The sequence below is a fragment of the Myotis daubentonii genome, chromosome 1 (assembly GCF_963259705.1).
Source record: "Myotis daubentonii chromosome 1, mMyoDau2.1, whole genome shotgun sequence".
Lineage (NCBI taxonomy): Eukaryota > Metazoa > Chordata > Mammalia > Chiroptera > Vespertilionidae > Myotis > Myotis daubentonii.
This window is the reverse complement of record NC_081840.1, coordinates 74,113,099-74,129,467: the sequence shown is the minus strand read 5'-3', so window position 1 is coordinate 74,129,467 and position 16,369 is coordinate 74,113,099. Positions and strand designations below refer to the sequence as shown.

The window sequence follows — 16,369 nt, the reverse complement described above, 5'->3', positions numbered from 1 at the left end:
GCCATGTTACCTGTTCTGTTTTATGAATCCATTAAAATAGTTTCTGCTTTAGGATTTTTAAAAAAATAGATTTTTATTGATTTCAGAGAGGAAGGGAGAGGGAGAGATAGAAACATAAATGATGAAAGAGAAATGATCCGCTGCCTCCTGCACGCCCCCTACTGGGGCTCGAGCCCGCAACCCGGGCATGTGCCCTTCACTGGAATCGAACCTGGGACCCTTCAGTCCACAGGCTGACACTCTACCCACTGAGCAAAACTGGCTAGGGCTACTTTAGGATCTTTTAAAATTGGTATTCTGTGTGCCTGAAATGCAGGCTTTTCCTGACCATCCTTTGCCAAAGGCATGCTACAGCCAGCTCATATCAGCTCATGGGAGTCAGTTTGCATGCATCTTCTCCCAAAACCATGTTCAGTAACTTCACATGAGTAGTTGAAAATTGGCATGTGAGTGTTTCCACCAAAGAAATTGTCAACTATTAGAAGTCAGTAATTTTTGTTTTTAAATTCTGGAGAGCCTGCTTACCAGCACACCAGTGATCTTACCTGAAGTTGTCCTTTCCCTCCGCAGTCATAATCTATCGCAGAACCTATATTATTGAACTTATTGCTTCTTGAAATGCCTTTTTTGGGTTTTGTTTTGTTTTATTTTGTCTCCTGTTACTTCCGTATACTCACAATGAAAACAACATCTTTAATTGCCTGTCCACTGGTATATCCTGCTAATACCAATGAGAAACTAACTTGGTTTACTTTTTCCCCCAGATGATGGCCGTAAGAAAGCTCGAAATGCTTATCTCAATAATTCCAATTATGAAGAAGGAGATGAATATTTTGATAAAAACTTGGCACTCTTTGAGGTAATATTTGGGAGAAAACTAGGACAGAGTTTAGGAACTGAGATTTCAAGATAGCTGTATTCTACCCCATTCAGTTTTAAAACAGCACAGGCTGGATAACTCAATAGCTAATTGTTAAACTACAATGCTTACAGCTTGTCACTGTGGTTGATTTAATCTATAATCTAATGATGCTAATTAATGGGTAACCATTAATTAAATCAAATTCCTATGAAATAGAAAAGGAATGTTGACATCACAGGCATATGGAGAACGTTGCTATCAAATTCAGCTGGGATTTAAATGTTTACATTGGAATTATCTTCTAAGTATAAAATAATGTATTTTTCAGCTCTGCATTTGGGGAGACTATCATTTACCTTCAAACTGCTAACCAAAACCAGTGTAGGAAGCAGGCTGCTAGAGTCAGAAGACCCATGTGTCTTATCTAAGAGCATGGACTTTGCAATTGGGGTATTGAAAGGAACCTATTTTATTCCTGCATTTCTGTCCACTCACTGCCTTTGTTTGGCTTTAAACACTTCTCAGTGTGCCTGTGTTTTAAATGATATTTTCTCTCAGCTTCCTTCAAGAAAAGGTCTGAGGTGAATATTTGGTTCACTCACAAAAGTTTTTCTATTGACCTGCCTATTCTTGGTGCTATAAATAATAGCCATAAGTTAATATAATGCTGGTAGCCTAAAGAAAGAGAGAATTCTGGTTAAAGATCTTATTATCAATGTTTTTTACAAGGTTACACTGTCTGTAGGGGCCAGCATGATTTTGTTTTTACTGCAAAGTTAATCTATTAGGAAGACTCAAAAGGTTTTCATTTAAGAATTTTATACGGATTTATGTAGGCCTGATTAAGTGTGATATTTTAGTATTGGGGGAAATAAAATCTCATTAATAAATCGTCTTTTAATATTTACCTTTGAAATATTTTCTCATTTTGCAATTTTCTGGTAGAGCAGTCCTTTTGATGCTTATTTCCAGTGTGTTCTTCATCACTCATTTCTACCATACTTCTGGTTTTATAGGAAGAAATGGACACCAGACCAAAGGTGTCTTCTCTCCTCAACCGCATGGCTAATTACACTAATCTGACTCAAGGAGCAAAGGAACATGAAGAGGCAGAGAACATCACTGAAGGGAAAAAGAAGCCCACCAAGGTGAGGCCTTGGAAAACAAGGATAAATAAAAAGCGCCTCATATATACGAACGGATGAATAGCCAAGGCATCAATTTCTGCTCTAGAATAGCTATTTATTGAATGCCTGATATTTGCCAACACTGTCCCGGGCACTAGGTTCATAGCACAAAAAGAACTCACAATATCTCATTGTCACAGTCCTTAAGATGTTTTAACTATGATGATACATGATCTAAGGAAAATACAAGCAGGATAAAGAGATTGAGGCTGTTGGCCAGCAAGGGAGCCAGAGCAGAGGGCATTACTATTTTAGAGAGGCTAAGATGATATTTGAGCAGGTCCCTAACTAATGTGAGGACTGAGCCATGAAGACCAAATACCATTCTTATTTATCAAAATGATAAAATATATACAGAATAATATTACAAGTTAGTTTTTGGTTGTTCAAGGGTAAAAGGACACTTAGATCTTTATTTTACCAACTACAATGAAGGATTTATACCAAATTTTGAAGATCAAGCCATTAGTCCATTTTTAAATGAAAAGAGAAAGTTAACAGCTTTGAACTACAGAACTTTTTAAATTTGTTGGGGTGCACTTGAAGTTTATTTGTGGTCAAATGCCTATGTAAACACATGTGGGGATCTTTGAAAGGTAAAAATGTATAGCTCGAGGAATAATAAAAGGTATGGTGATAGACATTTGTAAGTTGGAGATTTTGTATGTGCCTCTTTCAGGGTATTTATTAAACATTATTTCTGCTTTGAGATGAATGTGGTAGTTTAGGAAACTAGTCTTCATATAAAAGTAAAAAGATTAAGTCATCTTTTCTAAATAACTTTGTAATTTTTTCTTTTGTCAACATCTTTCTTTTCAGACCCCCCAAATGGGTACCTTCATGGGTGTCTACCTCCCATGTCTACAAAATATTTTTGGAGTGATCCTGTTTCTACGCCTTACGTGGGTGGTGGGCACAGCTGGAGTTCTTCAGGCCTTTGCAATTGTCCTTATTTGTTGCTGCTGTGTAAGTCCAGAGGTGGCTCCTGGAGACCACCTGGAACCTTGCGACTGCTCGGGAGTATATGCACTTGACCTCTTTGGGAATAAAACAAACAATACTAGGGAAAGACTAATTTCAACAAGAGAGATTATTTTGATATGAAAATCAAAAGGATTTTCAGTTATTTAGTGTCAGTTACTCACTGCTTATATCTATAACAAGATGTACTAGAAATTATAATGGAAGTCTTCTACAGGAAGTAGAATATACAGCCTACAAAGGATTCAGAATACCAACCATTTGAGCTTGATAGCACCAATGTTGTTACAGAAAATGTGTTAGAACATGGGGTGTACTACTCCAGTAGAGTGGTGAGAAACAGAACTGATCGTTGTTTTGGGGTGACGAGTGTTTGTTCTGTTTTGAAGTCTCATTCATTTTCTCTTCCCCAGAAATTCAGTTGTTTTTTCCAGGTCTCCTCTCCTGAGAACATTTTTTCCCTCACCCAAGGATATGCTTTTTATTGATTTTTTAAAAATTTTTTTTTTTAGAGAGAGGGAAGGAGAGAGAAAGAGAGTAATATCAATGTGAGTGAGAAACATCAATTGGTTGCTTCCCGTGACGCTCCCTGACTGGGGATCGAACCTGAAAACCAGGTATGTGTCTCAGGACCATACTGAGAACATTTTAATCTTCCTTTAATCTAAACTCCTTTTATCTATGTTTCCCAGCCACATCTATCAATTTTATTATAAGTTGATAGATTATTTTTTAATTATTGTTTTATTGCCTGACCAGTGTGGCTCAGTGGTTGAGTGTTGACCTATGAACCAGGAGATCACGGTTCAATTCCTGGTTAGGGCACATTTCCCGGATTGCAGGCTCGATCCCCAGTGAGGGGCATGCAGGAGGCAGACCATTAATGATTCTCTCTCATCATTGATGTTTCTATCTGTCCCTTTCCCTTCCTCTTTGAAATCAATACAAAAATATATTTTAAAAAATTATTATTTTATTGCCCTGGCCAGGTAGGTCAGTTGGTTGGACCATCGTCCTGTATACTAAAAGGTTGTGGGTTCGATTCGGTCAGGGCACATACCTAGGGTGCAGGTTCAATCCCCGGTTGGGTGTGTACTAGGAAGCAAATGATCAAATATTTCTCTCACATCAATGTTTCTCTATCTCTCTCTTTATCTTTCTCTGTCTTCCTTCCTCACTCTCAAATCAATAAATATATCCTCTAGTGAGGGTAAAAAACAATTATTTTATTATTTAACTAGCAACTGACCTCTTTTATTACTATCACCATTATACCCTCCATGTGCTTCATGCTCAGAGTGCTATTCAGAGCAGGGCAAGTAGTCATAATCTGTATCATTAACAAGTTAAAATTAATGGCACCATCATTTTTTTTTTTTCAGTTTCTTAGTCTTGAAACTTCAGTGCCATATTTGGCTCCCTGATTGCCTCTCACACCCAGTTAGCTACCCAGACTAATCATATCTTCCTCTGAAATCTCTTACATTCAACCCTTCCTTTATATTTCCACTTCTACCACTGCAGTCCTTTGCTCTCACAGAATTACTATGATAGCCTACTAACAGGTCACACTGCCTCCATCCACTCCCTATCTACAGTCCATGCTATACTCTGCTACCAGGTAATGTTTTTAAAATATATTCCTTGCCAGGCCAGTGTGGCTCAATGGTTGAGCATCTACCCATGAACCAGGAGGTCATGGTTAGATTCCAGGTCAGGGCACATGCCTGGGTTGTGGGATTGATCCCCAGTAGGGGGCATGCCGGAAGCAGCCAATCAATGATTCTCTCTCATCAATGTTTCTCTCTCCCTCTCCCTTCCTCTCTCTAAATCAATAAAAACATATTAAAATTTTTTAAATACAGTGCCCATGAGCTCAGAAGTCTTCAGTAGTTCCCTTCCTTACTGAATATTGTTCTTGTTATTGTAGCCAGCCTTTACTCAGTTTCTAATTTGTTTTCCAACTTGTTTAGGAGATCCAGGGGAGATCAGTGGTTCTCAGTAGTAGCTAACCTACTGATTACAATGTAGGGGCATCTATATGTATAAAAGGCTAATATGCAAAGTGTCCCCTCAGGAGTTCAACCGGGAGACTGGGAGTTCGATTGCTTGCTACAACGTGCACTGACCACTAGGGGGCAGTGAAGAATGAAGGAAGGCCCCAGCTGGCAGCCAGAAGGCCCCGATCAGCCCTGATCACCGGCCAGGCCTAGGGACTCTACCCATGCACAGATTTCGTGCATCGGGCCTCTAGTTTTAACAGAATATTCCAGGTAATAGTGTGACTTATGTAATGAGTTGAGCCACATCATCTCATTTCCATGCCATTGGGTATGACAGGTAACTCCCTTCATAAAAGTAGGTAGAGGTAAGTTCTCTCAGGTCCACAGATGGGAAATAGTACAGAAGGTTCTCTTTTATACAGTAACAATCTTCTCCCTTCTTTTTCTTTACAGACAATATTGACTGCTATCTCTATGAGTGCCATTGCAACTAATGGAGTGGTGCCAGGTCAGTAGGCTAAGCGCAGATGTCAGGGATTGTCAGTGGTTACTGTGTGTTTATGACGTGAAGGCCAGAAGTGTAAACTTTCGAGGAATAGAGTCCTATTTTAATCTGTTGGCCATGGACACTAATACTATTTGAATTTAGGATATCTTCTTTAAAAGTTTATTTATGTTCTAGTGTAGAATTTTTCATTTTTGTTGCATCCTTAGCTTCCTTTAGTTAGAATATATTTTATTGGGCTATCTCATGCCTGCAGTAAATATTCATATTTTTCTAATACTTACAAATTGTTCTGCTTCCTATGGAGCAGTGGTTGGCAAACTCATTAGTCAACAGAGCCAAATATCAACAGTACGATTGAAATTTCTTTTGAGAGCCAAATTTTTTAAACTTAAACTATATAGGTAGGTGCATTGTTATTAACTTACTTAGGGTACTCCTAAGCTGGCCTTTGCTAAAAACGTCCTCATTTTATAATAATAAAGCCACCAACACAAAATAATTACAATTCTCAAATTGATGACAAAAATACCTGTAGGATTTGCAGCTGGTTGGAAAAATACAGGTAACTTTATGCTTCGAGGAGGTACTTTTGTCACCCGCGCGCGATTTGCGGACGACGCGACTAGCACTAACCACTGCACAATGAGACTGCTGACTGACTGGCTCACTCAACTCGTGCATGAATCACGCGCGCCTCCCTCACGCTGCGTATCCTGTGGCCTACCTGCACCGCTGTCTCCCGTTGCCCGACCGACCGACACCCCCCACTTCTTCTAAGGCCACTTCTTCAAAATAGACTCGCCCAGGCCGAAAACCGACTTCTGTGCATGGGCCACGAAGTTTCAATCGCACTGTACGTGCGTGCCCTCACGTGGTATTTTGTGGAAGAGCCACACTCAAGGGGCCAAAGAGCTGCATGTGGCTCGCGAGCCGCGGTTTGCCGACCACTGCCATGGAGCATTAAATGTGCAGTATATCCTACCATAAAGATTTCATATTTTACTCCCCACTAGCAAATCTACTTTTTATCACATTCAGCATTTTCAAAAGCCTCAAATATTTATCCTTCATGCGTATTTTTATTCTTCTTACTTATGATTGTTCACATACCTCTTACTAATGTACTTTCTTTATCTTGATCACCTTGTTCTTTGTGTGTTAGCTGGGGGCTCATACTTCATGATTTCCCGGGCACTGGGCCCAGAGTTTGGTGGAGCTGTTGGCCTCTGCTTCTATCTTGGAACCACATTTGCAGCAGCCATGTATATCCTTGGTGCCATTGAAATTTTTCTGGTGAGTAATCACTTAATTGTGTTCTACAGTATAGATAATAATACAGGTTTGGATTTACGTTGTTCTTTGATGTCAAGGCTTCTGAGAGAGCAGCTATAAGTGATCGATTGTAATCAGCTAACCTCATTTTATTTCACTTTGCTTTATTGCGCCTTGCTGTATTTCACTTCACACTTGGCCTCCAAGTGTGGATATGAGCAAAAATGTTGAGGGCATCTTTTGTCTGCCTACTCCTTCCCCTCTACCCAGTCACCCCCACCCCTTTACCTCAACCAAGAAGTTAGTCTCCAAGGAAGATTTGTGCCAATGGGGAAAAAGTAAAATAAAGTGTTTTTTAAAATATCTTTATCCCAATGAAATAAAATGTGTTTCATTTCTTTATTTACTGGGATATATTTTTTACCATTTAAATTAATGATAAGCAGAAGTAGTCCTCAAAGTAATCATTATAATTATTTTATGTAACCCTTTGAATATGTTATTAATGTATTACTTTTTTCCATTTGGAAATATAGGTATTCAGAATAGCATGTAGACTTAAAAGAATCATTGATATCCATCATTTCTGTAGGTGTTCGAGATCCAAATAGAAATTTGGCTAAGTATCCAGCCATTGTCCGTCTCAGCTGTGCTTTCCTTTGTGAAATCAAATCAAACTGCAACATCCTTTTACTTGCCTACTTTGAAATTACCTAAATTTTTACCATTATTGCTTGACAGGTATACATTGTCCCCCGGGCTGCCATCTTCCGTAGCGATGATGTACTCAAGGAATCAGCAGCCATGCTAAATAACATGCGTGTCTATGGCACAGCCTTCTTAGTGCTCATGGTATTGGTGGTCTTCATCGGCGTGCGCTACGTGAACAAGTTCGCCTCACTTTTTTTGGCCTGTGTCATTGTGTCCATCTTGGCTATCTACGCAGGAGCCATCAAGTCGTCTTTTGCCCCTCCACACTTCCCGTACGTTTCTATCTCTTCGGTTAACCATGATTGTTGGGTAGTCATTGACAGTATCTAGTGATGTGATCATTTCAAGTCACAATTTTACAGTCTCTCTGAAATTTCCCTTTGGGATAAGCCCGGTTAGCATCTAGGCAGGAAGCCTCCCAGCGAACTGCCTAGTTTGTTCATGTTGATACTCTTCCCTATGTACCAAGCATAGAACTGGCAGCTGTAACCATCATTTGGCTATACTAGTAGATAATTAGGTTTTTTCAAAGCCCTGTAATAATGGTTGTGCATATTTGAACCATTCATGAAGGGCTTTTCAAACAGTATAGTTATTGCCAGCAACCTTTATAAAGTATCAAAATGTTGGATTCCTTTATTAATGAAAAATAAAGAGTCAAAGGAAACCTAAACGCCTACCTAAATATTTGTAATTCATTAAATTTTTAATTCTGTTAGTGCCATAATGGACTTCCTAGTCATAAAATAAAGAGAAATAAATGTCATTATTTGTATTTATATCTATGGGTATTAATTATATTATACACCATAAGTAGTTCAGATACCTTAAACTATATATATATATATATATATATATATATATATATATATATATATATATATATATTGATTGATTTCAGAGAGGAAGTGAGAGGGAGAGAGAGATAGAAACATCAGTGATGAGAGAGAATCATTAATAGGCTGCCTCCTGCATGCCCCCCACTAGGGATCGAGCCTGCAACCCAGGCATGTGCCCTTGACCGGAATCGAACTCGGGACCCTTCAGTCCGCTGGCTGATGCTCTATCCACTGAGCCAAACCAGCTAGGGCTTAAAGCAGCCGTAGGCAAACTTCAGCCCGTTTGAAATGAATAAAACTAAAAAAAAAAAAAAAAAAAAAAAAAAGACCGTACCCTTTTATGTAATGATGTTTACTTTGAATTTATATTAGTTCACACAAACACTCCATCCATGCTTTTGTTCCGGCCCTCCGGTCCAGTTTAAAAACCCATTGTGGCCCTCGAGTCAAAAAGTTTGCCCCCCCCCCCCTTGGCTTAAAGTATATTTTTTGAAGCAGTAATGGATTTATACAAATATGGGACTCACAGGCTCACCAGTTTTCCATTTGACTAGTGGCATAGGGACTAACCACCACTGAGTGTTATTTGAAATCTTGTTACAGAGATTGTCTTTGAAAAGTTATCTGGGGATTAAATTCATCAGTCCTATGTTGATTTAACCTTATTACATAAAAGTAGATTTTTCAGGATGAAAACTTAGGTTCATAGAGATTAAATTAAATAACTTGCCCCAAAGTTAATTAATAGCAGAGCCAGAACATGAACCCTGTGATTTTCTTCCAGCCCAGTATTTCCTCTAAGCTAACTGATGTCCACAATAGGTTCCATCATACTTTTTAAATCTGCTCACCTGACTACAGAGCAGCAAAGGATCAATTTTAGAGTCATAAAAATACTAAGGCTACATTCTGGCTATATCTTAACTTGGGAAATTCCATTTTGCCTCTAGTTTTCCTTTGATGCTTCTCCTCTTTTTTGGCGGATAAAAGATCATGATGTGTGGTATTTTTTTTTAATGACACTCTTTTTTTTAATATGTTTTTATTGATTTCAGAGAGGAAGGGAGAGGGAGAGATAGAAACATCAATGATGAGAGAGAATCATCAATCAACTGCCTCTTGCATGCCCCCTACTGGGTATTGAGTAACATGGGCATGTGCCCTGACCCACAATCGAACCATGACCTTCTGGTTCATAGGTCTGTGCTCAACCACTGAGTAACACTGGAAGGACTGTGGTATTTTCTTTAAAATATTCCAGCGAAACAAGACAAAAAACCTAGAGGAGTGGATGAAACAAGACTGGGAAATTTTGACAGTTGTTGAAGCTGAGTAATGGGTACATGATTCATTGTGTATGCATGCGGCTATTTTGCAGATTTTAAAAGTTGCTTTGTTCCCCCGGTGGTGGTGGCTCAGTGGTTGAGCATCGACCTATGAACCAGGAGGTCATGGTTCGATTGCAGGTTAGGTCACATGCCCATGTTACTCAATCCCCAGTAGGGGGCATGCAGGAGGCAGCTGGTTGATGATTCTCTCTCATCATTGATGTTTCAATCTCTCCCTCTCTCTTCCTCTCTAAAATCAATAAAAATGTGTTGTTTTTTTAAGTTGCTTTGTTCCTTCTTTTTGAAAGGTATTTTAACTGTGGGTATATTATTCCTTTGTTTGTATTTATATCTCTGGGTTAGAGAAAATAAAATAAAATCAGCAATGAATATTTGTGTTATCCTTAAATACCCTCACTCCCACTGGGTCCAGGCTTATGTTCAAAAACAGTTTTCTCTTAGACCACAGAGGGATGTGCTTTTTCGTTCTAGCCAAGCTGTCTTCCTCCAAATAGTAGCCAGAGGTTTGACCTTTGGCAAAACATTCTCAAGGGGTTTGTTATGAACATAAGGCTTTTCTAGGCCAAAAATAAAATTAGGGGAAATTATTTTTTAAACAAAAGGACCCTAGGATTCTATTAGACCTAGCAGTTGGTTAATATCCTAGAAATTGTGGAAGGTGAGTCAGCACAGTGTATTCAGACAGTCTTTCTATTTTAATTCTGTCACTACCACCTACCATCTGTGTTACCTCATGCAGACTACTTTATCTCCCCAGACTTCAGTTCCTGCATCCACAAAATCGAAATACTGCATATTGTGTGAGATTGCTATAAGGATTAAATTGGCAGAAGATGTACGTCACCGTTTACCGAGCGAGTCAATAAATATTCTCTTTCCCATCCATGATAGTGTAGCTCTCAGAGATGACATTTTCCTTTTACCAACCTATTTATTATTTACCAACCCATTTCTAAGCTATTTTCTTTTTTAAAATTCTTCCTTTGCTTCATTTTCTCCCTATTTGTTTGAACTTAGGGTCTGCATGCTGGGTAACCGCACCCTTTCATCAAGACACTTCGACACTTGCTCTAAGACCAAGGAGATGAACAACATGACAGTACCGTCAAAGTTATGGGGCTTCTTCTGCAACTCAAGTCAGTTTTTCAATGCCACCTGTGACGAATACTTTATTCACAATAATGTCACGTCAATCCAGGGCATTCCTGGATTGGCTAGTGGTGTCATTAAAGGTAGGTTGGGAGGTTTTTGGACACGTTTTTCCTCTTTCTCTGCGGAAAATGGACTTTGCCTTCTTAGGCTCTTCTATAGTCCACGAAGACTCACTGTCAGTGTCACTCCCCTCTTTAAGCTCAGCATTCAGCCCTAATTCAACCCCTCTCTGCTTTTATATTAGTGGATTTACTCTTTCTCAGGGCTCCCTTGCAGTGTTGTCTGTGAAAAATTACCACCTTTTGAGAACAGAGCTGAGCAAATCACTTTTTAACCTAGAATAAGATAATAAAATATCCTTTGTGTTACTGTAAACTTGTTAATGTCTCATGCCATAACAGCTAGAATGTAGCTATTCTAATATCACCACATCCACATGTGTGTTTTCCTAACTCAGCTAAATTTCTGAAATTCTTAAGTGACTTCTATTTTAAATGTTTAGTCCACAGATTCCTTTGCATGTAAGTAAGTTTACCTAAGAAACAGCATCGATAACCAATTTAAAAAAAAGGCTTTGCAGGGCATTTAGCTTTAGTCTGCTTAAGTTTTACTAATTTGTATTAGTAAACTTAACTGGACTTGTATGTACCAAAGTATTTTGTCAAATTATATTTGAACCAGATGAGAAAGGGCATTAGTTTTTTATGTGTGCTTTATTGTATAGTATGCGTGTGTGTGTGTGTGTGTGTGTGTGTGTGTGTGTGTATGCTCATGTAGAAGCAAGCATACCTTTAAAAACTACATAAATGAGGAATCTGATTTAGAAGGTTACTTGGGTAGAAAATTATGTAATTATCTTCTTTCCTAACCGCTGCCGCTTATATCCCTCTTTTTTCCCCACTGTAGAGAATCTCTGGAGTAATTATCTACTAAAGGGTGAGATCATTGAAAAGCCCTCTGCCAAATCTGCTGACGTCTTAGGCAACTTAAACCATGAGTATGTCCTCGTTGACATTACCACCTCCTTTACTCTTCTGGTGGGGATCTTCTTTCCCTCTGTCACAGGTAAGCATCTGGGCTGTTTTCTATTTTAGAAGGTATCAGACACAAGGAGTGATTTTTTTCTCAGGAGATAGAATTATATTCTCAGGGCTCCTTGCTTTGTTTCTAGTACCTGTATGACTATCAAAGTGTCTAGTAACACAGTAAGTTAACTTATTCTTTTTTCTTTCTCTGAAGGTATCATGGCTGGATCAAACAGATCTGGAGATCTAAAAGATGCTCAAAAGTCTATTCCCATTGGCACTATCCTCGCCATCCTGACCACCTCCTTTGTCTGTATCCTTTTCATGGATCCAGCTTATCTTAGTCATAGGAACATCCAGAGGTACTAGAGTTAGAGTGATCAGCGTTTTTATCTTGGTAATAAAGATATCTGCTTTTTATAACATCACTTCTCACTAGATAATCTACCCATCTTGTCTACTTTCTATCTCATCTTAGCAGGGGAACATCATTTTCCTTGACTCTCAGTATCATAGATTTAAGCAATGTTGTCCTTTTTGGTGCATGTATTGAAGGCATTGTTCTCAGAGACAAGTAAGTAGTTGATTCCTTTGTAATAATTAGGTGTCTGTCTTCTGTTTTGTCTGATCATCCCATATAGCCCCAAGCCTCAAAACTCAAAACCCAATCTGAGGTATCTATTATGGCTAACAGGAAATATATGTACATATATTCACAAAAAGGTTAGTGAATAATAAGGGCCAATGTTGATATAAATGTGAGATGCAATGATTATAGCTCTTCAATGAAGTAGTAAATTTGTCTGAATAATAAGGACTTTCCTGTACATTAAGAGCTGTTGGGTCCAGCCAGTGTTGCTCAATAATTGAGCATAGACCTATGAACCAGGAGGTCATGGTTCGATTCCCAGTCAGGGCACATGCCCAGGTTTCGGGCTTGATCCCCAGTAGGGGGTGTGCAGGAGGCAGCCCATCAGTGATTCTCTCTCATCATTGATGTTTCTATCCCTCTCTCCTCCCTTTTTCTCTAAAATCAATAGGGGAAAAATGTTTTTTAAAGAGCTGTTGGAAAACAGGACCAAAAATAAAGGCAGGCAAATTAAAAAAAACTTTCAGGTGTCTCTAGCATCTCCTCTATGAGACATAAGTATGTCTGTTTGTTATTCCAAATAAAAGCTTGAAACTTGCTTTCTTCATTTCCTTCATGAAGGATGTTATTTGTTTTTCCTTCCCTCTCACTATGAGTATAAAATACGTTTTTGCAAGAAATTCCTAGAAAATGTTTCCCTGAAACCTGCTATATCTCTCCCCATTTCCCTGTCTTGGGAAGTTAATAGCCTCACCATTCACCCCTTTCACAGAAACCTAGGTGTCATCCTAGACTTTTTTCCATCAATTCCCTCATCCAGTTGGTTTCTAAGCCCTGTAAATTCCACCTTTCACCTTAATAGATCTCATTTTCCCCACTATTCTTTATTCTCATCACTCTGTACAGGGCTTCAGGATTTTTTTTAATAATCACCCTTTCAGTTTTACTGCCTTCAATAATCCTTCTTCCATGCTGCCACCAGAATAATTTTTCTAAAACACAAAATTTGATCATACAGATTGCTTCAGAGCCCGTCAACACCCCTAAAAACCCATTACCTTGATCTGGCCCTGTCTACCTTTTTCTAATCTCATCTCCTGCCATTCCATCATAAATTCCCTGTTTTATAACGTAAAGTTAAATGTCCCTTGTTTCAGATCTCCATCCATCCACACATTTATGTGGTTTCCTTTGCTTGGAATGACTTGTTCCCACCTGCCAGACTTATATTCATCCTCTCCTATGAAGCTTTCCCAGAGATGCACCCCAACAGAGAAAACCATTCCTCCCTTGGTTCGACCACTATATTGAACATGGTGTGTTACTGCACTTACCATATTGCAGCTACCTGCTTTCCTGTAACTCTCCCCTACTAGGTTGAGTTCTTTGAGAACAGGAACCCTAATACAGGCATACCTAATTTTATTGCACTTTTCTTAATTGCACTTTGCAAATACTGAGTTTTTTACAATTTGAAGGTTTATGGCAACCATATATGAAGAAAATCTATCAGCGCCATTTTTCCATAATAGCATTTGTTCACTTTGTGTCTGTCTCTTGCTAATTCTCATAGTATTTCAAACTTTTTCATTACGTTTGTTATGGTGATCTATGGTGCCACAAACCATGCCCTTATAAAACAGCAAACTTAATTGATAAATGTTCTTTGTGTTCTGCCTGCTCCACTGACTGGCAGTTCCCCCACTCTCCCTCCCCTCAGGCCTCCCTGTTCCCTGAGACACAACAATAATGAAATTAGGCCAGATAGTACCTCTACAATGGCATCTAAGTTTTCAAGTGAAGGGAAGAGTCGCACCTCTCTTGCTTTAAATCAGAAGCTAGTAATGATTACGTTGAGTGAGGAAGGCATGTCAAAAGTCTAGGCCTCTTGCACCAGACAGTCTAAAGTTATTTCCAGGTCAACTTTCCCCACTCTCATTTCTCTCCCAGGTTTGGGGATGCTGTGAAAGGGAATCTGGTGGTAGGTATCTTATCGTGGCCATCCCCGTGGGTCATCGTTATTGGCTCCTTCTTCTCGACATGCGGGGCTGGACTTCAGAGTCTCACAGGGGCCCCGCGGCTGCTCCAGGCTATCGCGAAGGATAACATCATACCCTTTCTGAGGGTGAGTGAACCTTTCTTTTGCCCTCTTCCTTTTTCCTCAGGTCTTATGAGAAATAGTGTGGTCTTTATAGGCTTAGAAATTACTAGATCATATAATATGAAGATGTGGGTTTTTAGTATAGGACTCTCCAGATCTGTGGTATGAGTTTATATGTGAGTTGAGTAAAGGTGTTTAAGAGGTATATAGGTATAACACTGTTATCTTTTGGATATCTACAACTATAGCATTGACTCAAGCACTCCCCAAACTCCTATGTCTGATGCTTCCCTTCTCTGTACAGGTTTTTGGTCACAGCAAAGCCAATGGGGAGCCTACCTGGGCTTTACTTCTGACTGCTGTCATTGCAGAGCTGGGAATCCTTATCGCTTCTCTGGATCTTGTGGCCCCAATTCTTTCCATGTAAGATCCAGTTCTTGTCTTTATTTATTCTTGCTTATGTAATGTACAACCCATGTTGTAACTTATTGATGACTTACTACCTGCGGGAACTGGTGTCAGATGAAGGAAGCAGTGATCCCTGTGATGGGTACTGTGGTAAAGGTGCACACTGAGGGCTATCGGGCTCATAAGTGAGACATCTAAGTGGACTGATGTGCCAGGGAAGGTGTCCTAGAGGAAGTGACACATGTATCCTAAAGGAGGACTGGTTGTTTGCAAAGCAACTAAGGGGTGAAAGATATTGCAGGCAGAAGACGTGCGAAGGAAGTGAAGGATGAAATAATGCAGCACATCCGGAGAGCTGAAAGCAGTTAGGCTTTGATAGAGTGTAGGCTGCCTGCTGGGCAGCTGCGGACCAGAGAAGCAGGTAGAGCCAGATGAGAATGTACCTGGAACTTTTACCTGGAAGGAGGAGGTAGTACTTTGAGAACAAATTGATCAGTATTTGGTTTAGAATGATCCATTTGGTATAAAAGATAGATTAGAAGGAAGCTAAAATTGAGCTGGGAATGCCAAATGGGAGCTTATTTAACCAATCTAGGAAAGAGGCAATGAGAGCCTGAACTAAGGTGATAGTGATAGAGATTTTTAAATATGTAGAATCCATAGGACTTGGTAAGTGAATTTGGAAGAAGGATGAGTAACGAAAAACACCGGGTGAGGAGTGGTTGTATTGTCACTGAGAGAGAACATAGGAGAGTGAGCAGGTTTGTAGGGAGAAGTTCAGTTTCTCTGCTTCCTAGTCTTAATCAAAGGCTGGTGGGTTAGAACAAAGGCTTCCATGCAGCTGAGGTCCCAGTTATTAAAATAGCTCTTGAGGAATCATTTTACAATAATAGTCACTCCTCTTACTCTTTTATTCTGCCAGGTTTTTTCTCATGTGTTACCTCTTTGTGAATTTGGCATGTGCCTTGCAAACATTACTTCGAACACCCAATTGGAGACCCCGATTCCGCTACTACCACTGGTAAGTCTGCTTCCCTCCCCCCCCCCCGCCCCCCCCACATTCGGAGAGAGCCCATTGTTGAACTTAGAAAACTAGGAGATTCTGGGATCTTGATATAATTTTTTTCTTGGCCAGCTACTTCAATTTTCTGTGCTTACCTAAATTCCCAGCCTACAACCATGTTTTTCATATATGCCTTTAAAATAATTGATAACACCCACTTGAGAATAAAGATCAGAACTATGAAAGAAATATTTTCATCCTGCTACATTCTTCAGGTTAAAACAACTTCCCCTTTGCCTGACTCTTTTTCCCACTTCCCTCTTAGCTAAGCGCTGGACTTCATTGCTTTCTATCTGTGTTCTTGTATTCTCATCAGTTT

General features: G+C 39.4%; 1 protein-coding gene across 3 annotated transcripts in view; it reads left to right on the top strand.

Moving 5' to 3' along the window:
* SLC12A6 (solute carrier family 12 member 6) overlaps positions 1-16,369 on the top strand; it is a 93,036-nt gene that overhangs the window by 59,905 nt on the left and 16,762 nt on the right. For all 3 annotated transcript variants that reach the window (XM_059705706.1, XM_059705696.1, XM_059705716.1), the window contains 13 exons: positions 765-859; positions 1,879-2,010; positions 2,869-3,015; positions 5,487-5,541; positions 6,704-6,834; positions 7,555-7,796; positions 10,730-10,944; positions 11,771-11,929; positions 12,104-12,202; positions 12,406-12,463; positions 14,429-14,603; positions 14,884-15,002; positions 15,910-16,008. In XM_059705706.1, the coding sequence (XP_059561689.1) occupies positions 765-859; positions 1,879-2,010; positions 2,869-3,015; positions 5,487-5,541; positions 6,704-6,834; positions 7,555-7,796; positions 10,730-10,944; positions 11,771-11,929; positions 12,104-12,202; positions 12,406-12,463; positions 14,429-14,603; positions 14,884-15,002; positions 15,910-16,008 (1,726 nt within the window). The remainder of the gene's footprint in view (positions 1-764; positions 860-1,878; positions 2,011-2,868; positions 3,016-5,486; positions 5,542-6,703; positions 6,835-7,554; positions 7,797-10,729; positions 10,945-11,770; positions 11,930-12,103; positions 12,203-12,405; positions 12,464-14,428; positions 14,604-14,883; positions 15,003-15,909; positions 16,009-16,369) is intronic.